Source organism: Neophocaena asiaeorientalis, unplaced genomic scaffold (assembly GCF_003031525.2).
Source record: "Neophocaena asiaeorientalis asiaeorientalis breed wild unplaced genomic scaffold, Neophocaena_asiaeorientalis_V1.1 scaffold115, whole genome shotgun sequence".
In the NCBI taxonomy this organism is placed as follows: domain Eukaryota; kingdom Metazoa; phylum Chordata; class Mammalia; order Artiodactyla; family Phocoenidae; genus Neophocaena; species Neophocaena asiaeorientalis.
This window is the reverse complement of record NW_020173132.1, coordinates 1,618,065-1,634,014: the sequence shown is the minus strand read 5'-3', so window position 1 is coordinate 1,634,014 and position 15,950 is coordinate 1,618,065. Positions and strand designations below refer to the sequence as shown.

The 15,950-nt window shown below is 39.3% G+C and overlaps 1 protein-coding gene across 1 annotated transcript in view; it reads right to left on the bottom strand.

Annotated features, from left to right (window-relative positions):
• Positions 1 to 15,950, bottom strand: part of SPOCK3 (SPARC (osteonectin), cwcv and kazal like domains proteoglycan 3) — a 264,404-nt gene that overhangs the window by 33,332 nt on the left and 215,122 nt on the right. The window contains exon 5 of the mRNA XM_024744113.1: positions 9,269 to 9,388. Coding sequence (XP_024599881.1) covers positions 9,269 to 9,388 — 120 coding nt within the window. The remainder of the gene's footprint in view (positions 1 to 9,268; positions 9,389 to 15,950) is intronic.

Here is a 15,950-nt window from a genome sequence, read left to right as displayed (position 1 = left end):
GCGATCTATAAGAATTGTTGAAAAAAAAAAAAGATTTCTTTAGGCAGAATAAATATGATATTAGGTAGAAACTTGGATTGCTACAAAAAAGAAACTGAAGATTTCTGGATGCTGCATAAATGAAGATAAATAGGAAATTCAGGTTTTTAATTTCACATTGTTTTAAAAGATAAGTGAATGTCTACTCTAAAGGCATTAGCAATGCATTTGTATTTGTAGCATATGTAAAAGCAAAACATACGTCAAAATAGCACAAAAGATGGGATAAATTGAGAGCTGTAATTCCTTCTAATGTATACAAAATGGCAAAATAGTATTTGAAGGTAGCTTGTGAAAAATTAAATTTATATCTTATAAATCCTAGAGCAACCAATAAAAATCTTTTAAAAGAAGGTAAAGTAAAAGTAATGTCAAGAGCAGAGTCAAATGAAATCATAAAAATACTTAACTGGTCCAAAACAAGGCATTATAAGAAAAGAAAATGGGCAAAGAGGAGATGGAAAAAATAAAAAATAACTAGGAAGAATGTAATTAAACCATAACAGTAACTGTATAAAATGCAAATAACCTAAGCATACCAATTAAAATACAAAAAAAAATGCCAGGCTGAATAAAAAACCAAGGCTCAACTATATATTATCCTAAAGGAAACCATTAAAAAAATGGCATAGAGTGAAATTAATAGATGGGGAAAAAAATATCACGCAAACACTAATGAAAAGAAAGCCAAACTGATTCTACTAATAATATATTTGACTTCAGAATAAGGAATGTTACCAAGATAAAAAGGGGCATTATATAATAATAAATTGTTCAGTAAGAAGACAAAACAACCCTAAATGCGCTTGTTATCAGAAATGAAGCTTCAAAATACGTGACAAGGGGATTTCCCTGGTGGTCCCGTTGTAAAGAATCTGCCTTCCACTGCAGGGGACGTGGGTTTGATCCCTGGTCCATGAACTAAGATCCCACATGCTGCGGGGCAACTAAGCCCGTGCGCCACAACTACCGAGCTCCCATCCTCAATGAGAGCCCGTGGGCTGCAAACTACAGAGCCCACGCGCTCGGAGCCTGTGCGTCACAACCAGAGAGAAAAAACCCTAAAGCCACAACTAGAGAGAAGCCCGTGTGCTGCAACGAAAGATCCCGTGTGCCTCAACAAAGATCCTGCGTGCTGCAGCTAAGACCCAACACAGCCAAAAAGAAAAAAACCCGAAAAAACGAAACACATGACAAAAAACGGAACAGAACTGAATGGAAGAACAGAAAAATTCCCAGTTATATCTGGAGACTTCAACACTATTCTATAAAAAAAAAATCAGTGGAACAAGTAGACGGAAAAGAGTATAGAAGAGCCGAACAAAATTTGCAACAAACTTGAAGTAACTTCTACCGATAGAACACTCCAACACATAATAACAGAATACAGGCTCCTTTCAAGTGCATTTGGAACATATTGTAAACCATAAAACGGACTTTAACACATTTGAAAGAACTAAACCCACATGAAGAATGACATCAGAACGTAACACAATTACAGGAGAAATGCATCACAGAGAAGCTCTCAAAAAACAGAGATTAAAGAGAAAATAGAGGCATAGAGGATAAATGTGGCTTAAATAATTGCAAAGACGTTATTTTAAATCAGTAAGGAAATATGATCTTTTGCCGGAATCCTATCACACGCCAATAAACGGGATGGTTTAGAGATTTAAGTGCAAAAATATATACATTAGAAGAATATCCATATCAGTATTTTCTTAGGGAAGTCTCTCTCACAAACTAAGAACTCTGACATCAAAAAAGATGCCGTGAGAACATATTTGCAATACGATGACGATTTAAAAGGTTAAAATGATGGAGAGTAATCAGCCTGCTGCCACGTACTGTGTATAGTGTGAGATCATTTACATTAAAAATGCTTATGTGAATATATATGCTTGTGTGAGAATGAAGTAGGATTGGAAACCATGTGTACCAGGTTGGTAACAATTTTCACCTAATGAGGGAAGGAACGGATGGAGTTGGTAAAAGGACAATAGTTCTCTTCATGTTCCTTCATGTGCATTAAAAAGATAAGCATGTGAAGGGCTTCCCTGGTGTCCAAAAAAAAAAAAAAAAAAAAAAAAAAAAAAAAAGCACATGTTACACGTAATCAAAATATATGATATTAAAAATTAAATAGGAAAGAACAATGTTATATATGTTTCCTTCCCAGCTGTGACACATTAGAATAATTTAATACTCATTAATGTCTCAAAGGAATCCTCATAAAATGAATCGCTTTTTAATTGGCTAGCCTGTGGCCCAAGGACCACTGTGGTGTCTAGAATCACTTGTTGCCACATTAAATAACCTACGGCAGTTATGCGTTTGAGCTATTTTATTTCCTTATTACACTTTGTCCCTTCGTTTTTGCTATCACTTTTTGTTGCTTTCAAGACATCTACTAAGCAAACATTCCAGGTTTTTGTGTATTACTCAACTGGCATTATTAGAGTAAAATTTGACAAAAATAATGCTTACTTATAAATGACTGAATATATATGACATATATATGGAATGTGAAACTTTATGTTTTGTTTTCTTTTTCTGTACAGATTTTAAAAAACCTCTGTTGGTTTTTTTTGGGGGGGCGGAGGGTACTTTATCCCTTTTTTTCTAGGTTCAAATAGTTCAAATTACTGGTTAAATGTGCTCTGAACACCCTACATGATTGTATTTTGAAATCAAGGTATTTATTTAGTTGAAAATGGAATGTAATAAAATTGACAATAGTTCACTTACCCTGTGAGAAGCAACCAGCAGCCTACTTTTTAATGATTCCCAAGTTTTCAAAGCTAATAATGATTTCCTCTATTTGGAATACTACACTTCCTAAAGACTAGTCTCACCAAAATTTAGTGCTAGTAAATTCAACTGGATAATTTCCCAGGTTATAATAACGTAACAAAACATTTTTATTATAATACATCATTCACTTAGCACCTTATTTTATATTTATCGTTTCAATCTAACTAAATATGAAATACATAATTTCAATCTAGCTAAATAGGAAATACATAATTTCTATAAAATTACATCTAAATATTAAGACAATACCTTAGCAATAATTAGTGTATAATTAAATTTTATTAAGGAGAGAGTTATTGGATCTACCTACTAAAAGTAGAAAATGCAGATAACAAACACAACAAGCAGTGATCTGAATTTTCATTTTATTACTTGAAATAAGAAAACTTATCCACCGACTTTAGAGACCTTTGTTTTCAAAAATGAAGTTCCCTGCTATACCTAGAATGTTCCTGATTAAATTAAAATGGGACATTTTACGAATGTGCCGATTACTTTACACATGCAAAGTAGAGTAGTGAATTTCACATTGTTTAAGGACAGAAAGCGCTGACAAAGCAGACCCGCGGGGACACCATTCTCCACTCTCCTGTGCCCACACTTCAGTGGCAGCCAGCGCCGTCCCTGAACTCATTCTCTGACTCGTACTGTCTATTAGTCTATAAGGTTAGATCAAAGAGATGTAAGTTTTCAGAGTTATTTTGTAAGAAAATAAATATTCTATTCACAAACAGTCTAACAACATAGAAAGTAAACTCTATATTTCCAGACAGTAAACAGGGGCCATTTTAATGAAAATTACCTTTGATTTAAACATCGCTAGAGATACAGATCCATGAAAAGATGAGTATCTATCTCAAGGGTAACACGGTACGTGTTAAACAACAGATACTGGCACTTAAGCATACTTATTTGCACAACCAGAAAAATATACCCGTCTTGGCCCTCCCTTACATATTCGCCCCTGGCAATAATATTTCGACGTTTGAATGCAAACAAGAATTTTTCTCTGAATTGTTTTCCAGATCTGTCACTCTTTCTAGGTTAAACGGGAAGTTGGCTGGTGAAGCATAAGGCAGGTACTCTGACCACTCAAAACGCAGTGACCTGCCCCCCACCCCCAGGATGGACTTCATTCTACTGTCCCCTCATTGTACAGCGAGTGTTGCAGTCTAAAGTTGGGGTGCAGGTCAGGATGGGGGCTTCCCGTCCCCACGGAGGGACAGACTAGGGGTCCGAGGATGGACAGGAGGGGACGGACTCTGAGAGCCTGGCCGCAGACAACCGTAGGCTCTGGGGAAGGTCAAGACCCACTCCCTCTAGCCCTGGCACCGCGGGCTGGGTTCCACGATGGAGGCCAGCCCAGCTAAGGGACCCGCGGGGGGGAGTGGCCTCTTTCAAGGCTCAGAGACCGGGGGCTTTCCTGATGCTTTGAGGAAAAGCCAAAGGGAGGCTCTTCCCACCTCGTGAGAGAAGGCTGCCAACGAAGGGTCGGCCCCTAACAGACGGGCCCCAGTGAGCAGACTAAGGAAGGTCAGCGCATGGAAAGGACCCAACAGCCGGAGGGAAAAATCAATGACACGCGGAGCTGAGTGAGTGAGGAGACAGCCCACTTACATTTAAACACACACTCGGGTGCTTCCGGGCGCACACATTTAAAAGTACACAACTGCTCTGTAGACCAAAAACCGTAATTTCCCGGCTAAGCCATCCCGCACGTGCATTGTAGGTGGGCAGCAAACTAGGGGCCCAGACGACACATCAGAACACAGACCAGAGCCCTGAAAGGGCTGAAATTCTGCATAACACAGAGACGGCTGCAGCGTCTCACATTCCTGCTTGGTAGGTGAGAGGGTCAACCGCGCAGAGAAGCATTTCCGAAGTCCTCAGTTTTGCTGCCTCTTAATCCCCACTGCCCTCTTCCCCGACAAAGGTGCTTCTAGCCCTGCTCACCCCTTCCTGGAAAGGAAAAGCCTTCTTCTGTTTGATGTGAGAAGCTTGCAAGTTTGAGGTTGAGGTATTCTCCCCATCGCAAGAGTCTGTAAATAAAGTCTCTCTTAACTTAGTCTGGGTTTGTTCCCCCTTTTCTTTTCCCCCGAGACATGGATGGTTGATCGGATGGGGATCCCACACGTCTGAAGCAAGGCCCTGCAGTGACACCCCACCTTGTGGTGGATGGTGGGCAGGACACGCAGCAGGCTTCGCTCTGCGCTGCTTCTTATTTGACATTTTTATGGTGTCCTGAACACCCCTTGGGCCCCACTGTCTTCACCCAGGGCTTCTCTGCTCAGTCCCGACCCTCCACTCCTGCGGTCAGTCACTCAAGCTCAGGGCTCCGTCCCAGCAGGGGCAGGTCTCGAGGGGTTCAGGGGCTCCAGGAGCAACCACCTTGGGCTAAAACAGCTCATTTTGTTAAAAATATAGTTTCATCCTAAGATAAAATTTACCCTAAGATAAAATTTATCCTAACACTAATTTTCAAAACCTGTATAAGATAAAATCTACACGGATACAAAAAATGATGAAATGTTCCCCCCAAAATTATTTGTCATGGTCACTGCTGGCTAATATTTAAAGGGTGTATTTATTCACATAATATTTTAAAATTAGTGTTAAATATTATACTGGTACAAAACTAAAATGTGATTTCTTTTCTTCTCTAATGACAAAATTTTCTTGGATTATTGGTCTACTCTTGAAAAGAGATTGTAGGGCTTCCCTGGTGGCGCAGTGGTTGAGAGTCCGCCAGCCGATGCAGGGGACATGGGTTCGTGCCCCGGTCCAGGAGGATCCCACGTGCCGCGGAGCGGCTGGGCCCGTGAGCCATGGCCGCTGAGCCTGCGCTCCACAATGGCGGGAGAGGCCACAACAGTGAGAGGCCAGCATACCGCAAAAAAAAAAAAAAGATTGTAAAATAACTTTTTCTTTGTCTTCTGCGCAATCTGCCTGAATGGTAAACATTCTGTGTCTGATCAGAATATTTTCCTGTGCCTTATGTTTATCTTAATTATTAAAAAGAGAGTCAGAAGCCAACTATGTATGTTTACAAGAAAGACACTGAAGTCTAAGTAATAAACAAAGACAGACAATAAAAATGTTAGCAAGTATATCAGGCAAATGTAATAAATTTGAAAGTAGGAGTGGTAATATTACTATCCGATAATGTGAAATCTATGCCAAAAAGTGGTAAGTAGGGTACAGTGTAATAAAATAAAGGGATAAGAAGCATAATTAATGGATAAAACAGAAATAAATCCATATGTCTAAAAAACAGAGCAGCAAACACATACAGCAAAAAGCACAAAAAGTACTAGAAGGACCTATTTAAATACAATTATAATGTAATCCATCAATATGGATTTCTCAGAATTAAACATATACGCTGACATAACTTAGGACGCTTTTTTGTTTGGTTTTGTGCTATGGACTGAATTGTGTCCCCACCCCCCAAATTCATGAATATGAAGCTCTACCCCCCAAAGTGATGGCATTTGGAGGTGTGGCCTTTGGGAGGTGATTAGGTCATGAAGGGAGAACCTCATGACGCGATCAGTGGCCTAAAAGACAGACTCCAGATCTCTCTCTCGCTCTCTTTCTCTCTCTCTCTCTCTGCCTTGTGAGAAGACAGCTGCCTCCAAGCCTGGAAGTGAGCCTTCACCCAGAACCCAGTCTGCCAGCACCTGATCTAGGACTTCCCAGTCTGCAGAATTTGAGAAACAAATGTCTAGTGTTCAATCCACCTGGTCTAGGGTATTTAATTATAGTAGCCCGAGCTAAGACATTTTATTTTGTTTTGCTGTGCAAAAGCCCCGCCAACCTTTGCCAATATTTTGTGAACAGTTCACTACCAAAAAAGGAAACCAAGATTAGATTAACAATGAAATGTAACAGCATGCTCACCAAAATGAACAGTTAAAAAGAATGGTAGTAATTTTTTTACTTCCAGGGATCAAGGCAAAAGTTAACTCTTCGTGCTTTGCTGTTAGAAATTAGAAAGGCCCTAAGCTTTTCACAAAGCAGTCTGATAACATCTATTATTGTTTGTAATTTGAAATGCGAAGTAATATTGACCTATTACTTCGACTACCTGGAATCATCCTTATAGAAATAAAAGCCTACCAATTAACCGCAGAATTGATTGAGAAGGAGAAAATAATCATTCCTAGGGGAACAAGTGCTTGATTAAATTATGGTGTATCCACACAATGTAGTATTTTGATGGCTTCTTTGCTTCATCCATCCATTAATTCTACTCAGTTTTAACGTTAGTGAATGCTACGTGTCAAATTACTCTACATTCTGATGATACAATGGTGATCTCTCATTTATGGTTCTCTAGTGTGCAGAGAGAGAGAAAATAAACAAAAAATGTGTAGATGAATATTACAGTAGACGGTGAGAGATGCTATGGAGAAAAAACAGGACTAGAAAAGAGATGGGGAGCCCAGTACTGGAGGGCCGGTGTCAGGAGAGGCTTCACCCAGGGGTAGGTGGGTCTCAGGAGCTGAGGGACTCGGCCACTCCCCATCTAGGGACTTGTCTTATCTTTTAACAGCTTCCTTCTGGAGATTTACTCCCTTTGGCCTCTGACCCCTTCAGGCTCTATAAATAATCCTCTACCTACTGTTTCACTGATTCTGCAAAGACATTCAACTCCCAAAGAGCTTCCTGTTAATTCGCCCACAATATTAAGACTGTCTCATTTTTTGTAAGAAAAAGCCAGAAAGGGAAATAATATTTAGGAATGTGTACAATTAACCAGGCATTGTACTGCGTGTCCTACAAGCTCTCCTTTTAACCATTTCCAAATACAGGCGGGATTATTAGTCTTAACTAAGCTCAACAAAGAAAGGTGAGAGTGAGAAATAAAAATATCCAAGTATGAGTACTGGGAGAACAGGTGTGGACATGAATCAAAAAAGTCAATACAGAAGGATCTGGAACAAAACTTTGCGCTATGCCAGACATGAATACAGGGGCAAACGTACTTTATTATTTCTATTAAGTAAGATCAGGCATCTTACTTACTCTCAAGGCATCAAAAAATTAGCTTCTGTCAAAAATTTAAACGATAATTCTGGAGATAAGCCTGGAAGCACTCCTACGAGGTAGGGAAATACTGTGGTTTCTTTGAGGACTTCCTAAGAAGAAGCATATAGATGTGGCCACCACACATTCACACACAATTATTATGTCTTTCTGTGAAAGCTGAATGAAAAATAATGATTACATTCTTTTGAACATAAATACGATCCATAAACACCAAGTGTTGGGATTACAGAAAATTCCTTGGTGACAGGAAAACAAATGGGGCATTTTAGGAAACACAGTTTAGGGATGGCCGTGCCCTCTTTATCAAGTGATTCTGTTAGAAATGTGTAGCTGAGGGTTGCGAGTGGGAGTTCACAGCCTCATGGCAATAAGCAGCGGGCAATGGGCCCTTCTCTTGTCAGCCGGACACTGCCCCTGATCACTGCCCCACCTTCGCCCCTTGCATCTTAGAGCGAATGAGGCGGTCTTGGAAAGCTCCCCCCAATTAAGCTCAGGTTTCAGTATCTTTCTTTTACATGCATGAAAAATGTTATAGATATTTTTTATAAATGAAAAAATATAAAATGAAGAGTCCATAAAATTATTCATAGCAAGTGCACTATTTCAGGTTGCAGTTCCTATTTCTAAGAAATGAAAACACACTTTTACTTAGATTATATAGATGAAAGAATCACGTAAGATTCGTTTGGCTCTTAGTTCCTTCTTTCTTTTTTATTTATTTATTTATTTTTTTGCGGTACGCGGGCCTCTCACTGTTGTGGCCCCTCCCGTTGTGGAGCACAGGCTCCGGACGCGCAGGCTCAGTGGCCATGGCTCACGGGCCCAGCCGCTCCGCGGCATGTGGGATCTTCCCGGACCGGGGCACGAACCCGTGTCTCCTGCATCAGCAGGCAGACTCTCAACCACTGCGCCACCAGGGAAGCCCCTCCTTCTTTCTTTGATGAATCTGATTTGCAGCGTGGTAAACATCCTGTTTCTACTGACATACTTGGGTCAAATCAGAAATGACTACAGTGGAGGAGGGCTAATCGTGTTGTTTAAAAATCTAAGCACTTCAAAATTATTACCTTTGCTCCCCGTGTTGTTCTACTCTTTAGCACTTCAGCCAAAAGACTGGAAAATATTCCTACTCTTTCAATTCAACTGGAAGCTCAATGCTGTCTCTAATTCCTTTTCCAATCGGAGTTGTCACAAACGCTTTATTTCCTTGCAAAATACATGTCATGGCTGAGCTTGGAAGTAAAAACAACGTTCAGACTTCTGTTCAGCATCTAAGTAAACAGTAAACTTTGACCTAAGTGATTCACTGGACATAAAATCCCATATCAAAGACAACGACACACATCAAATTTAGAAGCCTTACTGCTTCTCTCCGGCCGCAGCGATGCTTTCGTCTTCTTGTTCTGGCCGCCACTCTCATGCAGGGCCTTGAACCAGTCCCGCAGTCTGCTGGCCATCTCCCTGAGCTCCAGGTCACTGCAGCCTGGAAACAAAGAGCAACAACACAAAGCCTGAAGAGTCACTGAGCATCATGTCAGAGCCAGTTCTCAAATTATTCCAATACCTAAAAGGTAACAACAACTAAAAGGGGAAAACGAATACAGTTGCTAATTGTGCTTTAGCCTTGAAGAACGAAATATGTGTTTGCAACCTAACAAGATGTAGTATAACAGTAACATTTCTTTAATAAACAAATATGACTAGTGGAATTCTGCCTGCACTCTTCAGAGGCTCTGCCTGTTAACATCACATGGATCTAGTCATAATATTTACGTACTGAATACATCACGGGAAGATGCTGGCGGATCGTCTGGGGAAACAAGGGGCTGAAACACCAAAATGAATACGTACACATTTATTATTGGCTCTACCTATTATAATAGCTTATGATTTATAAACCTCCATTAGTATGTGCTATATATATAGGAATTATCAAATATCAACATGTAGTGTTTTTATTTGGTTTAATCTTAATCCTACATATTTTTTGACCACAGAAAAGGAAGAGCTCTTATTTGACATTAGGAAAATATTTAAGAAAATGATACCATATTTCTGTTGTAAAAGAAAGGTGTTAGCAAACGTTGACATTTGGACTTAATTCCCCTTTTCAAAATATTGTTATTTACCAATAATTATGCTCTTAAAATCAGTCTATACAATAAGAGTAGCAGAATATAGTTTATAATATGTATGCGTGTGTGTGAGACTAGTGCTAAAATATGGTACGTCAAATTCAGTTAATTTGTTGCCAAAATATTTTGAAAATATAAGAAATACTTATTTATATTGTTACCGGAGACCTCATTCCTCTTCAAGTACCTAATGTGTAATTTCCTGAACCAAGTGCCCTGTAACAGACTCAAATTGTTAAAAAAATAATTTACACAATGATATTAAAGTGTTACATTACACTTAATATATGCTATACACATTATATTACAATATGTATTACATATAATGTAACATGTACAACATAAAAAATAGTGTGTGGCAATATAATTTAAGAATCTAAGACCACTTCCTGGTATTAAATAAAACTGCAGACTAATAGGCCCTCCCGGTACCCAGTGAGGTGGAAGACCCGTATCAGCAAATCACTGTGACATTTCAGGACCCTGGAGGCATGAAACAAGACCCTAAAACAGCTGTGGAGGTAGAGCAACACAAAGTGCCGTGTGCAAAGAATAAAGACTTGGAATGTCTTCAGACTTTTCAGGAGTAACATTGACAGGCAGAAAGACAACTGTTAAATTACTTCGTAGTTTATACTGGGAATCCTACATCCAGAAAAATCAGGTGGGAGAGTAAGCTAAAGATATTTGAAATATACAAGATCCCAAGATTAACCACCCACATCACCTTTCCCCAGGAGCCACTGGAAGATGTGATCCATCAGAGAGAGAACTGACGACTGGATATGAGACACAGGAAATAAGAGCCTTAGGCGAGAAGTTAGGCGGTTTCTGGGACGACGGGAAAGAGCGTCCCAGGACACGTGCTGTGGGTTTGAGCACGGCTGGTCGAGGGTTAGGGCTGCAGGATTTACCGCTGTCATTTCATCCAGGGAAACAATAAGCTACGTGAAGGTGGAAGAAAACATTACCTTTACAGGTCATGTCCAGGCTGGCTGAGGCTGAGGGACGGAGACAAAGAGTCCCTCTAATGTGACCGTGGACACTCCAGCCTGCGGCTCTGTGCCCACAGACATCCAGGCGAGAGTCTGCTGACTCCACGAACTACTATGCAGAAGAAGACGAAAGCCTACCTGAAGAAAGGCATTCTTCTACATAAGTGCATATGCTCATTTACCTGACACGTATCTCTGGAGGGAAAAGACAAGGCTGGTGAGGCTAGTTCTCTCCAGTGGGGGGCGGGAACCAGATGAAGGAAGGAAAGTGCTGTGAGGCAGTCTTATGTTTACTGTTCATCTCTTTTTTCCTATTCAATTGTGTGCTTAAACCCCTATTAGCATTCAAAAATAAACAGAAAGTTTCAAATTTCTTTCAAGAATTAATTACAATGCTTCCAACCCTCCACCCAGCATTTCTCTCTCTTAGAAATTATCTTGCAGGTGTACCACACATACGCAAGCTTATTTAAATTGCCAAGGTCATTTACTCAGCACTTCTCTAACAGCAGGGGCGTTAACAACACTGCTGTCAGCAGTGGCCTGGTGGGATAAGCCAGGGACACCCACCCGCAATGAAGCTCTGAGTCATTAATACGTTAAGAAGGTCATTATGTAGAGACATGGAACAATACCTACACTACAGCTTCTGGTGAAAAAAGATGAACACAAAAGATGTCAGGTACACTTCCGTTAGTATAAAAAGGGAGGAAAATGTGTTTGTTCATGTATGCCTAAAATATCTCCGGAAACACACAGCAGAGATCGAGAGACTTTCACCTCTACAAGGGGGATGGGGGAGAGGAGATCCAGGTTGGTGGAGACGTCTGTGTATGTACATTTATACTTTTATTTTATTTTTTCCCACCCACATGAGAGTCCTTTATTTATATATTTATTTATTTAACTTTCATTTATAATTTTAAACATTACACCATGTTAATGCATTACCTACTTTAAACATTCAAAAATGAATTTTAGTTCTTTCCTTTATCCACCTTATATTTTTCCCAAACCACACCCAGCAAAGAGCAAAGTTTCATCCAATAAAATACCTGCTGAAGAATGATAAAAAGTCTGTTGAAAAGATGGCATAAATTTTCTTTTATTGTGTTACTTAATTTTAGTGATATAGTGCCTACAATGTATATCTAATGAAATGTTTGTAAACTTGTATGATTTTTATGAGGTTAAGTGATTTACATTTAAAAATAATACCATTAAAAAAATTTCCTCAAATATGAGACATCACACAGCTTTACTGTGTGTCACACACACCTGAGCTTAAGTTTCAACAGAAGGTTATGTATGTCTCATAATAGAACATTCCAGGAATTAAGAATCCTGTGGTAATAATAATGATATGATAACAGCAGCTAACACTACACACTTACTGCTAGTTCTTTACAGATATGAGCAAGTTTAATCCTTATAAACACTCTATGAAGATTATACTACTGGGAGGACCTTCAAGACGGCGGAAGAGTAAGACGCAGAGATCACCTTCCTCCCCACAGATACATCAGAAATACACCTACACGTGGCACAACTCCTACAGAACACCTACTGAATGCTGGCAGAAGACCTCAGACCTCCCAAAAGGCAAGAAACTCCCCACGTACCTGGGTAGGGTAAAAGAAAAAACAGTAAACAGAGACAAAAGGATAGGGAAGGTTAGCCTCAGGAGCAGCGGATTGAATCTCCACAGTCAACTTGATGTACCCTGCATCTGTGGAATACCTGAAGAGATAATGAATGATCCCAAAATTGAGGAGGTGGACTTTGGGAGCAACTGGAGACTTGGGGTGTGCTGTATGCGACTGACCAGTTTCTGATTTTTATGTTTATCGTAGTTTACTTTTCAGCGCTTGCTATCATTGGTGGATTTATTAGTTCGGTTGCTCTCTTCTTTTTTTAAAAATAACTTTAAAATTTTTTAAAATAATATTTTAAAAATGTTTTATTTTAATATCTTTCTTTTCTTTTTTTTTCTCTTTTTCTCTGAGCCATGTGGCTGACACGGTCTTGGTGCTCCAGCCTGGTGTCAGGCCTGAGTCTCTGAGGTGGGAGAGCCAAGTTCAGGACACTGGACCATCAGAGACCTCCCGACCCTACATAATATCAATTGGCTAGAGCTTTCCCAGAGATCTCCGTCTCAACGCTAAGATCCAGCTCCACTCAACGACCAACAAGCTTCAGTGCTGGAAACCCCATGCCAAACAACGAGCAAGACAGGAACACTACCCCACCCACTAGCAGAGAGGCTGCCTAAAATCTTAATAAGTTCACAGACACCCCAAAACACACCACTGGACACGGTCCTGCCCACCAGAAAGACAAGATCCAGCCTCATCCACTAGAACAAAGGCACAAGTCCCATCCGCCAGGAAGCCTACACATCCCAGTGAACCAACCTTACCCACAGGGGGCAGACAGCAAAAACAACGGGAACTATGAACCTGGAGCGTGCGAAAAGGAGACCCCCAAACACAGTAAGTCAAGCAAAATGAGAAGACATGAAAACACAAAGCAGATGAAGGAGCAAGGTAAAAACCCACCAGACTTAACAAATGAAGAGGAAATAGGCAGTCTACCTGAAAAAGAATTCAGAGTAATGACAGTAAAGATGATCCAAAATCTTGGAAACAGAATAGACAAAATGCAAGGAACACTTAACAAGGACCTAGAAGAACTAAAGAGCAAACAAAAATGATGAACAACAAAATAAATGAAATTAAAAATTCTCTAGAAGGAATCAATAGCAGAATAACAGAGGCAGAAGAACGGATAAGTGACCTGGAAGATAAAATAGTGGAAATAACAACTGCAGAGCAGAATAAAGAAAAAAGAATGAAAAGAATTGAGGACAGTCTCAGAAACCTCTGGGACAACATTAAATGCACCAACATTTGAATTATAGGGGTCCCAGAAGAAGAAGAAGAAAAGAAAGGGACTGTGAAAATATTTGAAGAGACTATAGTTGAAAACTTCCCTAATATGGGAAAGGAAATAGTCAAGTCCAGGAAGTGCAGAGAGTCCCATACAGGATAAATCCAAGGAGAAACATGTCATCTGCAAACAGTGACAGCTTTACTTCTTCTTCTTCATGATCAAGAAAAATATTAAAAGCAGCATGGGAAAAGCAACAAATAACACACCAGGGAATCCCCATAAGGTTAACAGCTGATCTTCCAGCAAAAACTCTGCAAGCCAGAAGGGAGTGGCAGGACATATTTAAAGTGATGAATGGGAAAAATCTACAACCAAGATTAATCTACCTAGCAAGAATCTCTTTCAGATTTGATGGACAAATTAAAACCTTTACAGACAAGCAAAAGCTAAGAGAATTCAGCACCACCAAACCAGCTTTACAAAAAATGCGAAAGGAACTTCTCTTGGCAGGAAACACAAGAGAAGGAGAATATCTACAATAACAAACCCAAAACAGTTAAGAAAATGGTAATATGAATGTACATATCAATGATTACCATAAATGTAAATAGATTAAATGCTCCAACCAAAAGAAATAGACTGGCTGAATGGATACAAAAACAAGAGACACATTTCAGACCTAGAGACAAACATAGACTGAAACAGAGGGGATGGAAAAAGATACTCCATGCAAACGGAAATCAAAAGAGAGCTGGAGTAGCAATTCTCGTTATCAGAAAAAATATACCTTAACATGAAGACTATTACAGGAGATAAAGAAGGACACTACATAATGATCAAGGGATCAATATAAGAAGAAGATATAACATTGTAAATATTTACGCACCCAACATAGGAGCACCAATACATAAGGCAAATGCTAACAGCCATAAAAGAGGAAATTGACAGTAACATAATCACAGTAGGGGACTTTAACACCCCACTTTCACCAAAGGACAGATCATCCAAAATGGAAACAAATAAGGAAACACAGGCTTTAAATGACACATTAAACAAGATGGACTTAATTGATATTTATAGGACCTTCCATCCAAAAACAACAGAATACACTTTTTTCTCAAGTGCTCATGGAACATTGTCCAGGATAGATCATATCTTGGGTCACAAATCAAGCCTTGGTAAATTTAAGAAAATTGAAATCGTATCAAGTATCTTTTCTGACCACAACGCGATGACACTAGATATCAATGACAGGGAAAAAAACTGTAAAAAATACAAGCACATGGAGGCTAAACAATACACTACTTAATAACGAAGTGTTCACTGAAGAAATAACAGAGGAAATCAAAAAATACCTAGGAACAAATGACAATGAAAACACAACGGCTCAAAACCTATGGGATGCAGCAAAAGCAATTCTAAGAGGGAAGTTTATAGCAATACAATCCTACCTCAAGAAATAAGAAACATCTCAAATAAAAAACCTAATCTTACACCTAAAGCAATTAGAGAAAGAAGAACAAAAAACCCCTAAAGTTAGCAGAAGGAAAGAAATCATAAAGATCAGATGAGAAATAAATGATAAAGAAATAAAGGAAACAATAGCAAAGATCAATAAAACTAAAAGCTAGTTCTTTAAGAAGATAAACAAAATTGATAAACCTTTAGCCAGACTCATCGAGAAAAAAAGGGAGAAGACTCAAATCAACAGAATTAGAAATGAAAAAGGAGAAGTAACAACTGGCAGTGCAGAAATACAAAGGATCACGAGAGATTACTACAAGCAACTATGCCAAGAAAACGGACAACCTGGAAGAAATGGACAAATTCGTAAAAAAGCACAAAGTTCCAAGACTGAACAAGGAAAAAATAGAAAATACAGACAGACCAATCACAAGCACTGAAATTGAGACTGTGATTAAAAATCTTCCAACACAAGCCCAGGACCAGATGGCTTCACATGCGAATTCTACCAAACATTTAGAGAAGAGCTAACACCTATCCTTCTCAAACTCTTCCAAAA